A 16664-nucleotide genomic window follows, 5' to 3' on the forward strand; every position below is an offset into this window, starting at 1 on the left:
GCAAATTAAATTCCTTTAATCTATTCTTGACAGTAAAAAGAGCACAGTTTTTAACAAGACTGCACTGTTGTTGGATTTGGGGAGCCGTTTCAAATCTGTTTCTTATGTTGCGGATCTTGATAGCATTGTCTTCCCTGTTAAAAGTAACTCTGGTACGACCAGATTTAGGGGCATCACGAACACTGCCTGTGTTTTGGTGCTTTTGCAAAGTCTTTCGACCGTTTTCTCATCACATTTCAATCTGCGACCGATTTCTCGATGGGATAAACTAGAAAGGTGGAGATTAATGTCCTCCTGACGATCACTAAGAGAAAATCGTGGCATATGCACTAAATATTACTTTATATGAACAACAACAATTACGATTAGAGATGCTTTGTTGCCTGTTTGTGAATATTTTTAACTGATTCATGGGCGATAATTTAAGCTGGTTTTAAGTGAATTTGCTGCTGCGGACTTTCTTTCTGCCTCCTCAATTTGAAGTCATTGTTTTTTAAATTGACGTGCAAACTAGAATACTTCACTTAAAAATTAAATATGGACAGGTAAAATTATAGAGGAATAAAAGGCGAATCCAATGAGGTAAAGGTTGTTTAAACAGTTACATTAAATTTAGCTTAAATTTGCAGTTTTTGAAAAGTGCGGACTTTCTTTTTACCGGCACTATATATATATATAAACAGATAAACCCCCAAAGCCCAAAATAAATTAACGATAACCACATCAATAACAAAAAATACCTTTTATTTCATATCTTTACTTTAATGCTTATTGATTTTTGACAAATTTTTCTTGAAAAATGTTTTATTAAATTTCAAATAAAATTTTCAGAAACTTTTAAATCAATTACATTCTTTAAAGGGATACGTAGCAAATTTAAACAAAGTCTCATTTTTTTTTTTCATTTGCACGGATAAAATATTTTTTTAATCGTATTTTAATGTTATTGCGATCTATAAATTTTATTTAGTTTTACTTATAGTTTAAAAACCATAAATATTTATCATTAGTATCAGGAATGAGAAATTAATTTTAAAATAAATATTGAAAAATCGTTTTTTGGAATCGAAAATTACGCTCAAATTTCTCTGATTCCGATAGGATTCCGATAACTCCAAAATGTTCTGATTTTTATGATTCCCGATTCCGATTAATCGTCCAAACACTAGTGAGTACACATAACGCAAGTTCATCGGAGCATATTGCATGGAAATACTTAGAAAATAAGCACAGAAATATAACGTTGCAGCGATGCGACAGAGACTGAATGTTGGTAGACTGTGCGGGACGTATTATGGTAGAAATTCATTTTTACGCCTTGTCTAAGGGAGAGAGCTTAGTGACTGTGCATCATCGCAGATGTAGCAACAGTTCTCCACACACGGGCAAATGGTGGCTTCATAGATATATAGCATACTGACCAGTGAAAGTACTCTACAGACATGTACGTACAAAAACATTAATCAATTAAATACTAAAATACGGGATGTATCTATCAAACATCGATCTGAACATAGACGGCGTATTACGGACGCTGTATAACAGTTGATCATAGGTTGGGTAAGTGTATACGTAGTTAATATACGGCTGGCTGCTCATGGAGTAGAGGTACTGGGATTGGTGCCATCCACCCTGCCCAACGTTGACCAGGAACAATTTCGACCCGCTCTGCTTCAGCATCTCCGTTTCTGCCATCAGTTCGGGTGTTAGGTCGGTGACAAACGGATCGACGAACAGGACAGCGGCCTTGCTGCCCACTCGGCCATGTTTAGCATTATGCGCGCCTCGCTCGTTCAGATCTCTCCTCATCTGACGGACGACATCGGTCAAGCTGGGGATCTTTTCGTGTTTGGTCATGGTGTGGACATCGGAGGTTGGTTTCTTGTAATTCTTGTCCTTCAGGGAGGTGATAGGCACGTTGAAGCTCTGCGGGCAGTAGGCGTAGGAGACGATGCCAAAATTGCCGTAACTGGTGTATGGGAGAAGACCGTTGATGAATTGCTGGATCATATGCGCCCTGTAGGCTCCCATGGAATGAAGATCATAACCAAAAGACACGGTACCTGGAGATTGACAAAATAATGGTACATTTTAAAAATTAAAAAAAAAAAAACATACAAAAGTATAGTACCTCTATTTCAAATAGTATAATCTAGTTGACATACCCGTTTCCGTGAGATCATAATCTAGTTGACATATCCGTTCCCTTGAGATCACTGAAATTAAGTAATATTGAGCCTGATCAGTACTAAAATGACTTAACATTTGAGAATACCAGGCCCTGTATGTGGGCAGACGTCGACACATCTCTGCAAGTATTGCAAAAACCTAATATCGTCATCTCTCCTGACCGGGATATAAATGCGATTGAGGACCGCTTGTAAATTTAATATTTAATATTGCTTTGACACTTCCTCCTTGGCAGGATTCCGGTCCAATCAGCCTAGAGTTAATGTTGCTGATAAATATATAACTTGTCTAGAGTTAATGTCGCTGATAAATATATAACTTGTCTAGAGTTCGAACTCTAGCATCAGTAGTCTCGCTTTAGTATTCATTGCTCTGGATTTTACAACTGTTCTTGTATTCTCATAAATTCAACAACGGAATATTCTTTTCATGCAATCATGTCGATTAAAATTTTCAATTTATGTGCTAATTAGCAACATTTATAATTACTTATATCTATTTTGCTAATAACATTTCCTCCCGTGAGATGAGCTATTTACTGAAAATCCATGGATTAAGGAAAAAACTAAAAAAAAATTGTACATCTTGTCAATATATATATATATATATATATATATATATATATATATATATATGAAAATAACCGGAAATCTCTCAAGAGCCCTTTCAGCCATCATCTCATCAGAAGAAATATATGATAGGCGAAATGGCCCTTCAGAGATTTCCGCTTATTTTCAAATGTATTTATAAATTCTGTACATCCAAACATATATATATATATATATATATATATATATATATATATATATATATATATATATATATATAAAGCTGAACATTTGTGTGTGTGTCTAGTCACAAATAGGCTCCTATATAGTTGACTATTATATAAAAACTGATCGCATATAATGATAGAAGATGTATCGAGATAGAGGAATGGGTATGTTTCATCTGGCATAATGATGATTCATTAAAATTGTGGGATCTGCATACGCGCCTGGTTCAAAAAGTATGGAAATAAAAAATTGAAAAATTTGAAAAAAACAAACGTTTATAAGTGTTTTTCATATAGATGTACATAATAATACTTTAATAAGTATGTTTTAACTTAAGTAGGGATGGTATAATAAAATTGTGGGGTCTGCGTTCGCGCCCGACCTCCATAGAATGGAAATATGTCACAAAGTTTAACAAGGTTTTTTAATATAGATCCGCAGACTATTGTGATAAGTGTTTCACTGTGAACAAGTATGGTATAATAAATTATGGGGTTCATCTATTTTATTTTTACTTTCATTATATTTTGCTTTGGTTTTGATACCCCCAAATTCGAAGCTATCTCTTTACAGCCCTTCTTTTTCATAACCTATCATACTTTCATAAATCAGAGTTCATTTTCTGTAGGTTGTTTTTGAACCCAATCAACGACGGGTAATTTTGTTAGTATATATATATTTTTTTCAACTATATTTACATAATTCTGTACCTCCAAACATATTTATACATACATACATACATACATACATATATATATATATATATATATATATATATATATATATATATATATATACATCCACACAGATGATTTGTTTATAGTGGTAAAGGTTTTGTGTAGAACCAACCACACTTTTTGGTATTACTGCTAACCCCCTTCGATGCAGATAGCTACCACAGGACAGAATATACAGTAGACCGCACGTTTTTACATCAGTATCCTTCTCCTAGATGTATGTCGTCACAACGACTAGGGGTGCATCTCTCCCAGTGAATTAATACGCCTTCAGATACCAACCTGGAAATTTCTACGACTCGGTGCGGTACATACAGAACGTAACCTTCCCAAATGGTCATCCATCTGGTACTGGCCAGGCTCAACGTTGCTTAACTTCGGTGATCTGGCGATCAACGTAATTGTGATATATATATATGTAAATATATCTTATTTCCTTTTAATATATACCAATCCTTATTTAAGAAGCTCAATGTAATTACAGAGCAATATAGTGAATAAATGACGAAAAAAAAAAAAAAAAAAAAGAAAGTAATTTAATATATAAATGGATTTGTTCTAAGGGCGGTAACTCTATCATATTATAAATTGGATTAACTTTAACTTTTTACGCTTAAGGTAAACAATTTACCGGAAAGGAGTATTTAGCCAAATTATAAACCCCAACAAAGCATAATTATAGGTTTAGAATTGACTAATACTAAGAATTATAATTGAAGTAGTAATAAACTTGATTATAACAGTTAAGTGGACGTAATTCGAATTAATAAATAATTTAATATAACTGTAAATTGTAAACAATTTTTATTTTTAGTTTAGTTTCTTATATACAAACATGTGTAATAGATTATAATAAGTGATCTTATTTTCATAAAAATGCATACATTAATTAGAATTAATAAATTTACTAATTATTAAATAGAACATTTTGGCAGAATATTACTAAATTAATAGAACTTGTTAGCACGGATAGATGGGTTTAGTGACTATTTCCAAAATTCAAAATGGTGAAATGGAAACATATTATAAGATATTTACAGCTTTACTTCAAATTTCGGATTTTTTATCATGTCAAAACTTTATTTCCTTTTGACGGATTGATTGTATAATAATTAAGTGGTTGATTTTGCGCTACGAAACAGATACTGTTAAGAATTTTAACTGTCAACTGAATTAAAGGACTAAATTATAACATGGTCAACATCATGAACTTTGAAATATACACTTTTGTCATTCATTCATTATATATATATATATATATATATATATATATATATATATATATATATATATATATATATATATACATGTGTGTGTGTGTGTGTGTGTTTGTGTGGCAACCAATTCTTAATGAAGTAACAGTTCGTCTTTAATGGACAATCAACAATTAATCGTTTGCATTATTTTAATTTCATATCTATAATAAAAGGCAGATATGCCCATTAAACAAAATGGCGACTATTATACTTACTGGCTGCATCTCTTTGAAGCAATTCTTCCGTGGTTGTTGTTGGAAGTTGTGTGGTGGTTTTCATGGTGGTGGGTGTTGTCGTTGGCGTAGTGGTGGGTGTAGTGGTCGGCGTGGTAGTGGGTGTTGTGGTCGGTGTGGTGGTAGGTGTTGTGGTTGGTGTGGTTGTAGGAGTGGTGGTAGGTGTTGTGGTTGGTGTGGTTGTAGGAGTGGTGGTAGGTGTTGTGGTGGGAGCTGTAGTTGGTGTTGTGGTGGGAGTTGTAGTAGGAGTTGTGGTTGGTGTTGTTGTGGGAGTTGTGGTGGGCGTTGTTGTAGGTGTGGTGGTGGGTGTTGTAGTAGGGATAGTGGTGGGTGTTGTTGTAGGAATGGTTGTGGGTGTTGTAGTAGGTATTGGCGTCGTTGTGGTTGTCGTTAAGATGATAGCTGTAAAAGAAAATAGAGGGTATATTACAATTTTCAAGCAAAAAATATGTTATGAAATGTAAAAGGAGTTATATGTGAAGGCTATATCAGTGCGGTTCGTGGAAGACGCCGTGGCCACAATTTGATATATAAGAGAATAATGACAATATTAGAGGGAATGTTCAATAATTTTCAATTATATTACAATTATTTACCAACATAATGTGTCGTACACGATGATAGGTGTTGATATCCCTAATTTTCGAGAGTATTATCCCTTTTTCACGAGCTGCGAAATTACAACATCATTCTCATGTTAGGAAATAATTTATTAACTTATTAAATAATTGATTTTTGTCTAAGACTTACGGTGTAATACATTTTCTTTCAAAGAAGACTTTTAAAGTTTTTTTTCTCTTAATTTCTCTGATGGTATAAACTCTGAATGGTCAGCTTCTCGTGGAAATAGAAAAAAGGATTCGTCCGTTGTTGTTAATGGTTGTTGTAAGTCGAAAGTAGATGTGTAGTTTGAAACGAATTTTTAATAGGAGTAGTCACATCTTTGAAAACATTTTTTTACATGGGGGGGGGTCACCATTTATCAAGGCGTGAAAACCACTCGAGGATAAGGGTTGATGAGTGTACGATAGTCACTGAGACAACATAGTATTAATAGCAGTGGAGATGAGGTAAAAATGGATTATTTAAGGGGGCGGTTCAGCAAGAACTTATTTACATTGGTCTTGAAGACGACCATATTGTAGTCAACTTGAAAGCAGGTCAGCAGGATAGAGTTCCCCAGGAGGGCAGTTCTCGGATAAAAGCTTTATTTATTGAATTTATACGACACAATCACGTTGACACAACGGTTCTCGTCAGATTACCGAAGTTAAGCAACGTTGAGCTGGGCCAGTACCGGATTGGTGACCATTTGGGAAGGCGAGGCGCTGTATGTACCGTGAAGTAAAATACCAGGTTGAGAAATTGGCGCGGTCTATCCTTCTCTCGAGGGTAGATGGGACTCTTTTAAGCCGTGGTAGGCATCCTATCTAGTGATGGGGTCACGATAAAAAATACCCTTGGTAGCCCTGGCGAAGCATCAAGTATTCAGCTACCGACAAGATTTGAATTACACTACAAACTCGTGTAGTGAGTTCAATCTCGGCTACGGTCGCGCTGGATAGATGGAATTTATGTTTAGATTTAGGCATAGGGAGTGGGGGGGGGAAATTGTTTATGGTCATAGTTAAAATCGTGTCGTTTTGCAATCCAATCTAATTTATTTTGTGGTCGTAGGCATTTTAGTTTTTCCAGATCTGTACATGGACCCAGGAAACGGTGACAAGGACCAGTAAATGCGATCTGCTTCCGTCTGCGGCGACGTATAGGTGGCATACTGATTGATTAGAGACTAATGTCCGGTATTGATAATTGTATAACTGGATGTTATGTAATATCTATAATTAAGTATGATGCAAATGAAATCTTTTATTTAGTCGAAGCTATGGTATTTATAGGAATTAGTATAGGCACTACACCATATTATTATCAATGTCCAAGGTATGGTGTACTATTTATAGGTATTATTGTCAGACGTCTGTTCAAATGTAATGTAATACCCAGACTTCTGATAACACTGTGTAATTATATGTGTTATTGCTTTGTTATTATGTAATTATATGTGTTATTACTTTGTTATTGTATAATTATATGTGTTATTACTTTGTTATTATGTAATTATACGTGTTATTACTTTGTTATTATGTAATTATATGTGTTATTACTTTTTTATTATATAATTATATGTGTTATTACTTTTTTTATTATATAATTATATGTGTTATTACTTTTTTATATAATTATATGTGTTATTACTTTTTTATATAATTATATGTGTTATTACTTTTTTATATAATTATATGTGTTATTACTTTTTTTATGTAATTATATGTGTTATTACTTTTTATTATATAATTATATGTGTTATTACTTTTTATATAATTATGTGTTATTACTTTTTTATATAATTATGTGTTATTACTTTTTTATATAATTATATGTGTTATTACTTTTTTATATAATTATGTGCTATTACTTTTTTATATAATTATGTGTTATTACTTTTTTATGTAATTATATGTGTTATTACTTTTTTATTATATAATTATATATGTTATTACTTTTTATATAATTATATGTGTTATTACTTTTTATGTAATTATATGTGTTATTATTTTGTTATTATGTAATTATATGTGTTATTACTTTTTATTATATAATTATATGTGTTATTACTTTTTTATTATATAATTATATGTGTTATTACTTTTTTATTATATAATTATATGTTTTATTACTTTTTTATATAATTATATGTGTTATTACTTTGTTATTATGTAATTATATGTGTTATTACTTTTTTATTATATAATTATATGTGTTATTACTTTTTTATTATATAATTATATGTGTTATTACTTTTTTATATAATTATATGTGTTATTACTTTTTTTATATAATTATATGTGTTATTACTTTTTTATATAATTATATGTGTTATTACTTTTTTTATGTAATTATATGTGTTATTACTTTTTTTATTATATAATTATATGTGTTATTACTTTTTATATAATTATGTGTTATTACTTTTTTATATAATTATGTGTTATTACTTTTTTATATAATTATGTGTTATTACTTTTTTATATAATTATGTGTTATTACTTTTTTATGTAATTATATGTGTTATTACTTTTTTATTATATAATTATATATGTTATTACTTTTTATATAATTATATGTGTTATTACTTTTTATGTAATTATATGTGTTATTACTTTGTTATTATGTAATTATATGTGTTATTACTTTTTATTATATAATTATATGTGTTATTACTTTTTTATATAATTATATGTGTTATTACTTTTTTATTATATAGTTATATGTTTTATTACTTTTTTATATAATTATATGTGTTATTACTTTGTTATTATGTAATTTTATGTGTTATTACTTTTTTATTATATAATTATATGTGTTATTACTTTTTTATATAATTATATGTGTTATTACTTTTTTATATAATTATATGTGTTATTACTTTCTTATGTAATTATATGTGTTATTACTTTTTTATTATATAATTATATGTATTATTACTTTTTATATAACTATGTGTTATTACTTTTTTATATAATTATATGTGTTATTACTTTTTTATATAATTATATGTGTTATTACTTTTTTATATAATTATATGTGTTATTACTTTTTTATATAATTATATGTGTTATTACTTTTTTATGTAATTATATATGTTATTACTTTGTTATTATGTAATTATATGTGTTATTACTTTTTATTATATAATTATATGTGTTATTACTTTTTTATATAATTATATGTGTTATTACTTTTTTATTATATAATTATATGTGTTATTACTTTTTTATATAATTATATGTGTTATTACTTTTTATTATATAATTATATGTTTTATTACTTTTTTATATAATTATATGTGTTATTACTTTGTTATTATGTAATTATATGTGTTATTACTTTTTAATTATATAATTATATGTGTTATTACTTTTTTTATATAATTATATGTGTTATTACTTTTTTATATAATTATATGTGTTATTACTTTTTTATTATATAATTATATGTGTTATTACTTTTTATATAACTATGTGTTATTACTTTTTTATATAATTATATGTGTTATTACTTTTTTATATAATTATATGTGTTATTACTTTTTTATATAATTATATGTGTTATTACTTTTTTATATTATTATATGTGTTATTACTTTTTTATGTAATTATATGTGTTATTACTTTGTTATTATGTAATTATATGTGTTATTACTTTTTATTATATAATTATATGTGTTATTACTTTTTTATATAATTATATGTGTTATTACTTTTTTATTATATAATTATATGTGTTATTACTTTTTTATATAATTATATGTGTTATTACTTTTTATTATATAATTATATGTTTTATTACTTTTTTATATAATTATATGTGTTATTACTTTGTTATTATGTAATTATATGTGTTATTACTTTTTAATTATATAATTATATGTGTTATTACTTTTTTTATATAATTATATGTGTTATTACTTTTTTATATAATTATATGTGTTATTACTTTTTTATTATATAATTATATGTGTTATTACTTTTTTATATAATTATATGTGTTATTACTTTTTATTATATAATTATATGTTTTATTACTTTTTTATATAATTATATGTGTTATTACTTTGTTATTATGTAATTATATGTGTTATTACTTTTTAATTATATAATTATATGTGTTATTACTTTTTTTATATAATTATATGTGTTATTACTTTTTTATATAATTATATGTGTTATTACTTTCTTATGTAATTATATGTGTTATTACTTTTTTATTATATAATTATATGTATTATTACTTTTTATATAACTATGTGTTATTACTTTTTTATATAATTATATGTGTTATTACTTTTTATATAATTATATGTGTTATTACTTTTTTATGTAATTATATGTGTTATTACTTTGTTATTATGTAATTATATGTGTTATTACTTTTCATTATATAATTATATGTGTTATTACTTTTTTATATAATTATATGTGTTATTACTTTTTTATTATATAATTATATGTTTTATTACTTTTTTATTATATAATTATATGTTTTATTACTTTTTTATATAATTATATGTTATTACTTTGTTATTATGTAATTATATGTGTTAATCCGTTGTTATTGTGTAATTATATATGTTATTACTTTGTTATTGTGTACAGCTCAGAAACCTGGACTCTCTAGACACGCCACTTCAAGAGATTAAACCTGATACCACAAAGTCACCTCCGTCATCTAATGGGTATCTCTTGGAAAGACCATGTATCAAATTTTGAAGTACTAGGAAAGGCTAAAATTCCCAGTGCTTAAGAAATAATCGTAACTAATCAATTGAAATGGACAGAACATGTCACGCGCATGTCAGACAACAGATTACCAAAAGCAGTTTTCTTTGGTGAGCTCAAAGAACGTACACGACCCCTAGGCGCATCGAAACTGCGCTATAAAGACGTGTTCAAAAGACATGTGAAAAACACAAACCAACTCAACGACTGGAGAAGAAAAGCTGAAGATCGGATTGTTTGGAGACGTGTGGTATCAGGTGCAGCCGATGCCATTAGAGATCAAAGCATTGCTGCTTGGGAAGCAAAAATAGCGCGACTACGGGCGCCACTACCCGGATTTCCTGCCATCAGGTGCCACATCTGCGGCCGGGGTTTCAGAGGTCCGATCGGACTCACATCGCACCTTCGACACGGACACTAACCGACCTCCGCGTCATCGTCGAAATCGACGAACTGCCCGATATATATATATATATATATATATATATATATATATTTGATATCCTTTGAGATGAGTAATTTGTACATTTATTTATTCATTTATTTATTTGTGGACTGTCATACTTATCTTGTTGCACCTTTGACACAGACACTAACCGACCTCTCACAGAGAGAGAGAGAGAGAGAGAGAGAGAGAGAGAGAGAGAGAGAGAGAGAGAGGGGGGGGGGAGAGAGAGAAAGAGAGAGAGAATTATGTGGCGATTGATTCAAATAAAAACAGAATAAAGAAAATGATGAAACACAAAAGAATAACATATTGTTTTATATTCGCCGTCAACATTGATAGAAGAGACATCGACGTATTGTAGCATAAGAAATGCCAGAAGATACCATATGTCCTTGTTAGCCTATGATAAATTGGTTGTTTGAAATTTAATTCTAGTTGAAATAAATGCTTATATAGATATAAACTGGAAATACAATACTTCGAGAAATGGTTTAAACAAATTGATTTAGAACAATTAAATTAAACACAATAATTTAAAAATAAGTTTGACCTTTGGAAGTCTGACGTAGTCTGACATAGAGGTCAGTTAAGATGGCGTGGATCTTGGAATAAGACATATAGATTGAGTTAGAGGAGTTGGATGTTTGGAGCTGACAAGAGAAGTTGTTTTTTTTTTCCGAACGACTAGGAGGCGGATCGAATTCAACAAACTGGAAATGTGAATAAGAACGGTGCTTACAACTTCGAGCAAAGAGGTTCTACTAGAATAAAGAAAAAAGTGTAAATATTATTTTATCGGTGATTTCTGTGTTGGTCTTTTTCTTCGGAGAAGTTGAAGATCTTTATTCCAGGTGCAATGGTCCAAACAGGGGAATCAAGAACCGGCTGAATGGACGAGACGATATTATTCTTTTCAATGTTTCACAATCTGTATATGTCTTATGAACAGTCCCTTAAATATATCTACCGACGTTTCAAGCCCCCGTAATACTACAGTAAGATATCGACTGTTAATGATAAATGACAGTTATGGAGAGATATATGCTATTTTACCGGGTAAAAACCTAATCAAAAGTGTACAACAGGTGCGAATATCCTATATATCAAATTACAACATTACAGACCTAAATATTTAGGGATGAGTTTTCGCACTCAGACAGGCAAGGTCATTATATATATATATGGTCTGAGGTTCGATCCCTGGAGGCAGTTAAGCTACGCTGATGAGAGGTAAAAAACCTCGAAACACGCGTGTACGCAGATTACTGTTTTGAAAATAATAAAATAAATAAAAAATGTTAAATACGTCCAAATTAAAAAGGGCGACTTTCTGGGTAAATAATAATAATAAAAAAAAAAAAATGAGCTCCGAGGCGGCGCCAATATTAACCGTAGTTATCGCTTGAAAAATAACAACAATAACAAATTATATATATATATATATATATATATATATATATATATATACATACATACAAATAAAGTTATATATAACATATTTGCCACCTTGCCAACGGTGAGTGAGTTAGCTAGTTGTTAATACTGTGAAATTTGTATCTTACCTTCACACGTTTTCACATTTAAAGCCTTGACGATGTCTTGGAGAGCCGAGTAACTTGAGACTTGATAGACGTTGTGAGCCCCATCACTGGCGATAGCTTGCAGCTCGGAGATCTCGACGTTGTAGCCGACGCCAATGGCGAAGACACTGACGCCTAGTTCGTGAAGTTTTTTCGCCTCTCTCCTGGTTGCGTCTGTATCACTGGACATACCGTCGGTAATGACGATGGCAACGAACGGTGTAGTTGTGTTCCCTATGCGCGCGTCGACCTCTGATATGACAAGGTCGAGGGCCTCGGCGGTGTTGGTCTGCCCTTCGTAATATCGGATATTACCGATCGCCTCGGTCAATTCGTCTTTGTCGGTGTATTGTTCGAGTGGGAATTCTAGGTGAGCGTAGTCGCTGAAGACAATGGCACCGACGTGCACGTGCGTATTCCCCGGTCCGATATCGAAAGGTTCTACCAATTTGGCTACGAACTCGAGTTGTTTTTTGTAATCAATAATCCAGATGCTGCTCGAAGAGTCCAAGACGAATATGAGATTCGCTGCCTTGCCCGAACAACCTGGAAAAATATAATGTTTATATTGCAATATCCAACATAAAGAAACCATATTTCTGAGTTTTTTTTTTAAAGATTAGATTTAATTATTCGTATTATTTGGAATCTCCGGACTACTGTTCTCATTATTGTGCAAAGACCTATGGCGTATTAGATAAAGTACTAGATATAATTCAGTTACAAAAGTTACACTCTTCTAGAGGTTGAAGGTTCAATCCTCAGTGCGGACGACATACGACACAAATTACGAATTACATAAGTCATAGCTATTAGAAGTATAACATGCTACCGCCGAAATTCTGTGCATATACCCGGGTTTGACAGAAAGATTTCAGAGTTCGACGAGAAGCTTGAGGATTACAGCGAACAAAATATTGTGAAAATAACACTCAAGATGAGAACAGTAGTTCGAAGAATTCAAATAACACGAATAAAAAGTTATTTTGTCAGATTTTAATAGTTGGACCTAAATAGCAATGTAATTGACATATCGAATCAATTAGATTTGAGGCACCCTACAATGTGCCGAAGAACACATTTTCCAAATGGATGGAATTAAGAATCAACCCCTATTTCTAAATAGTTCTTTCATCCTTGTTTGATATTTTATTAGAAAAAAATAATAGTGTCGTAGTGGATAAAGTACTTGGTAATTTAGTTGTAAGTTGTAATGGTACACTCTTCTAGAAGTTGAACCGTTAATCTTCAGTGCGGGGGGGCACCAAAATTACTATTGCAAATGACTTAGAACAACGGATGCATCGACAAGCAAATTAGCCGATTACCGATTGCTGATAAATCAACCGATTATCAGGTAATCGGCCGATTAATAAGTTTTCTTATGCCCGTTCATCAGTGAATATTTTTTTTACATAAATCGTACTAATATTAATCTTATTATAGTGTAAACGAATACAGGTGAACTATCCTTTTTACTTACCAGTGAAAATTCACCGAAATGATATACATCGTCTACACCATATTTTTAAATAACAGACATGGCGCACTGCTAACGTGTAGCCTTTTGCGACTGGGCTGAATCTGAGACAAATACTAGTAAGCATATACGGCATAATCACGTTGACACACCGGTTCTCGTCAGATTACCGAAGTTAAGCAACGTTGAGACTGGCCAGTACCAAATTCGTGATCATTTGGGAAGGCAAGGCGCTGTATGCACCGCGAGGTAAAATACCAGGTTGAGAAACTGGCGCGGTCTATCCTTCTCTCGAGGGTAGATGGGACTCTCTCAAGCCGTGGTAGGCACCTCATCTAGTGATAGCGTCACGATAAAAAATACCCTTGATAGCCCTGGCGAAGCATCAAGTATTCAGCTACTGACAAGATTTGAATTACACTACAAACTCGTGTAGTGATTTCAATCTCGGCTACGGCCGAGCTGGATGGATGGACAGGTAAGCATATGGAAAATTTACCTCCTTTCGCCCCCTATCTAATTAACATTATTATTTTGTACGTTAATTCACAGTCAAAGAAAAGCTCTTTAAAGAATTATCAAAATAATTATTGAAAAACAAACGTTTCGATATTCACTAATTCTTTGAATACATTCAGAACGCCAGTTAGAATATAAATGAAAATGGGTGAGGTTTATTATTTCTTTTAATATCAAGTGTAGATGTTGAAATTATTATGAATAAAAGCAATGGAATAATAAACGGAGACTTAAAAATAATTATTAAGAAAATAACCCGGCGATGGGAGTACTAAGTGGACAGAGAGTGAAACGCCTTCTTTTCCTTTTTTATATAGGAGTACGTATCTAAGATAAGCATTTTGTTCAGAATAAATGTAATAATAATTAAACGAGGATGAAACATGTTTCAGGAAGTAAATAGTGAATGTGAATGTGTGGAGCCACCCTTTAATTGTCATTGCTCCCAGGTCCACTCTGACCCGGAGTGGTAATACCTGTTAGGCTCCCAACTATGGGTTAAATTGAAACCGACTTGAAAAAAAAATATATTCTATTAAAAAATTTTTTCTTCAAAATAACTCGATTCGGCATTAAATAACCTGAAATGGGTTAATATGCCGTAAAACAACCAACCAATTAACCAATCCATTTTTTAAAAGGATGCAAACTTGTTTAAAGTAATTGTCAAATTTTATAATATTAATAAAATTTTAAATATTTATATATTTATTTATGTGTGTGTGTATATATATACACCAATAAAACTTTCGAACGGATGCACCGAATTAAAAAATTCTTTTTTTTTTCTGAAAGTATATGGTCCGTAACGAACAACTTCCGGGCACACAAAAAGCCCGAAATAAGTGTTTTGGGGCCGTTTCGTGCAATTGTCGAAAAAGTTACCTGCCCATGTCAACAGAATTTAGCACTGTTTGTATATAGTCGTGATTAAATCCTTCGACATATGGACAGGACTTGTGGCGCAATGTTTGACTACGGATCAGAAGAGCCCAGGTTCGAATCCTGGCAAATTCGTAATTATTTTAACCATCATTTTATCCAACGTTTACTCATTATTCTTAGTTAAGTTTTTTTTTCCAGCGGTTTTGCTTTGTGCATTTGGGAATTTATCATACTCCGAGTTCACAGGGTAAGCATTGATGGAAAGACGATGTTGAGTGTACTTGATGTTGAGTGTACTCGATTTTGTGTTTGACTCGGCGTTGGGTGTGCCGAGGCGGCGCAGCCGCTAGTACGAAATAAAATTGTAGTAAAATCGAATAAGATAATACAAGATACTCACGTGTCATGATTGAAAAAGAATCGACCATTGTTATCTGTAAAAACAAAAAAATAAAAACAAAATTAAGAAACTACGTTTCTGAATTTTTGAGACGACGATTAATTATTCGTATTATTTGGATGCTTCCGACGACTGTTCTAATCTTACGTGTTAAGTGGAATAAAGGAACTCCATTTATTCTTACGTGACGAAGTAAAAATTATAGACATAGAAGAAAAGTGCAGATTAATATGACTCAATGAAGCAACGCATATGTGACGACCATTTCTAACGACTGATTCGATGGGAAAGAAAAAAATCGTTTACTATTTACATCCAGTGTGAATGCACTCGAAGATGGCCGGAGGTTACATCGGCCGAAACGTTGTGAAAAACAACCAAGATTAGAATAATAGTCCAAATAATACAAAAAATAAATAAGGACAGTAAGTTAAGTACGATAACCATTAGACCAGCTTGAAATAATTAATTTTCGAAAATGTTTACATTTAGGTGATTATATATATATATATATATATATATATATATATATATATATATATAGAGAGAGAGAGAGAGAGAGAGACAGTCCTGGTCAAAATCATACGACCACTTAAGAAAGTAAGCGTTTACGCATAATATCGAATTTTTAATCAAACAAATGGTTGAAACCATTGCCAAAAGGGAAAATATGATGAAAAAAAAAGAAATCTGCTTCATTCGAAACCTTAACCTATATCTAATTATTATTTTTTAAATAACAAACATTTTCACCTGGTCAAAATGATAAGACCACTTTAATAAAATCGGCTAGTTTTGAAAAAATGAATACGAAAAGCTTT

At 31.0% G+C, this 16664-nt stretch overlaps 2 protein-coding genes across 2 annotated transcripts in view; one reads left to right on the plus strand and one right to left on the minus strand.

Annotated features, from left to right (window-relative positions):
- Positions 1–16664, plus strand: part of LOC145259603 (collagen alpha-1(XII) chain-like) — a 150659-nt gene that overhangs the window by 24280 nt on the left and 109715 nt on the right. The window lies entirely within an intron of this gene.
- LOC145259819 (uncharacterized) overlaps positions 728–16664 on the minus strand; it is a 20379-nt gene continuing 4442 nt past the window's right edge. Inside the window, exons 3-6 of the mRNA XM_080117619.1 lie at positions 15844–15877; positions 12542–13105; positions 5175–5594; positions 728–2063 (exon numbers count right to left, since the gene is read on the minus strand). Of these exons, the coding sequence (XP_079973745.1) occupies positions 1468–2063; positions 5175–5594; positions 12542–13105; positions 15844–15877 (1614 nt within the window). The 3' untranslated portion in view covers positions 728–1467. The remainder of the gene's footprint in view (positions 2064–5174; positions 5595–12541; positions 13106–15843; positions 15878–16664) is intronic.

The sequence above is a fragment of the Euprymna scolopes genome, chromosome 35, assembly GCF_053919585.1.
Source record: "Euprymna scolopes isolate OS-2025 chromosome 35, ASM5391958v1, whole genome shotgun sequence".
Classification (NCBI taxonomy): domain Eukaryota; kingdom Metazoa; phylum Mollusca; class Cephalopoda; order Sepiida; family Sepiolidae; genus Euprymna; species Euprymna scolopes.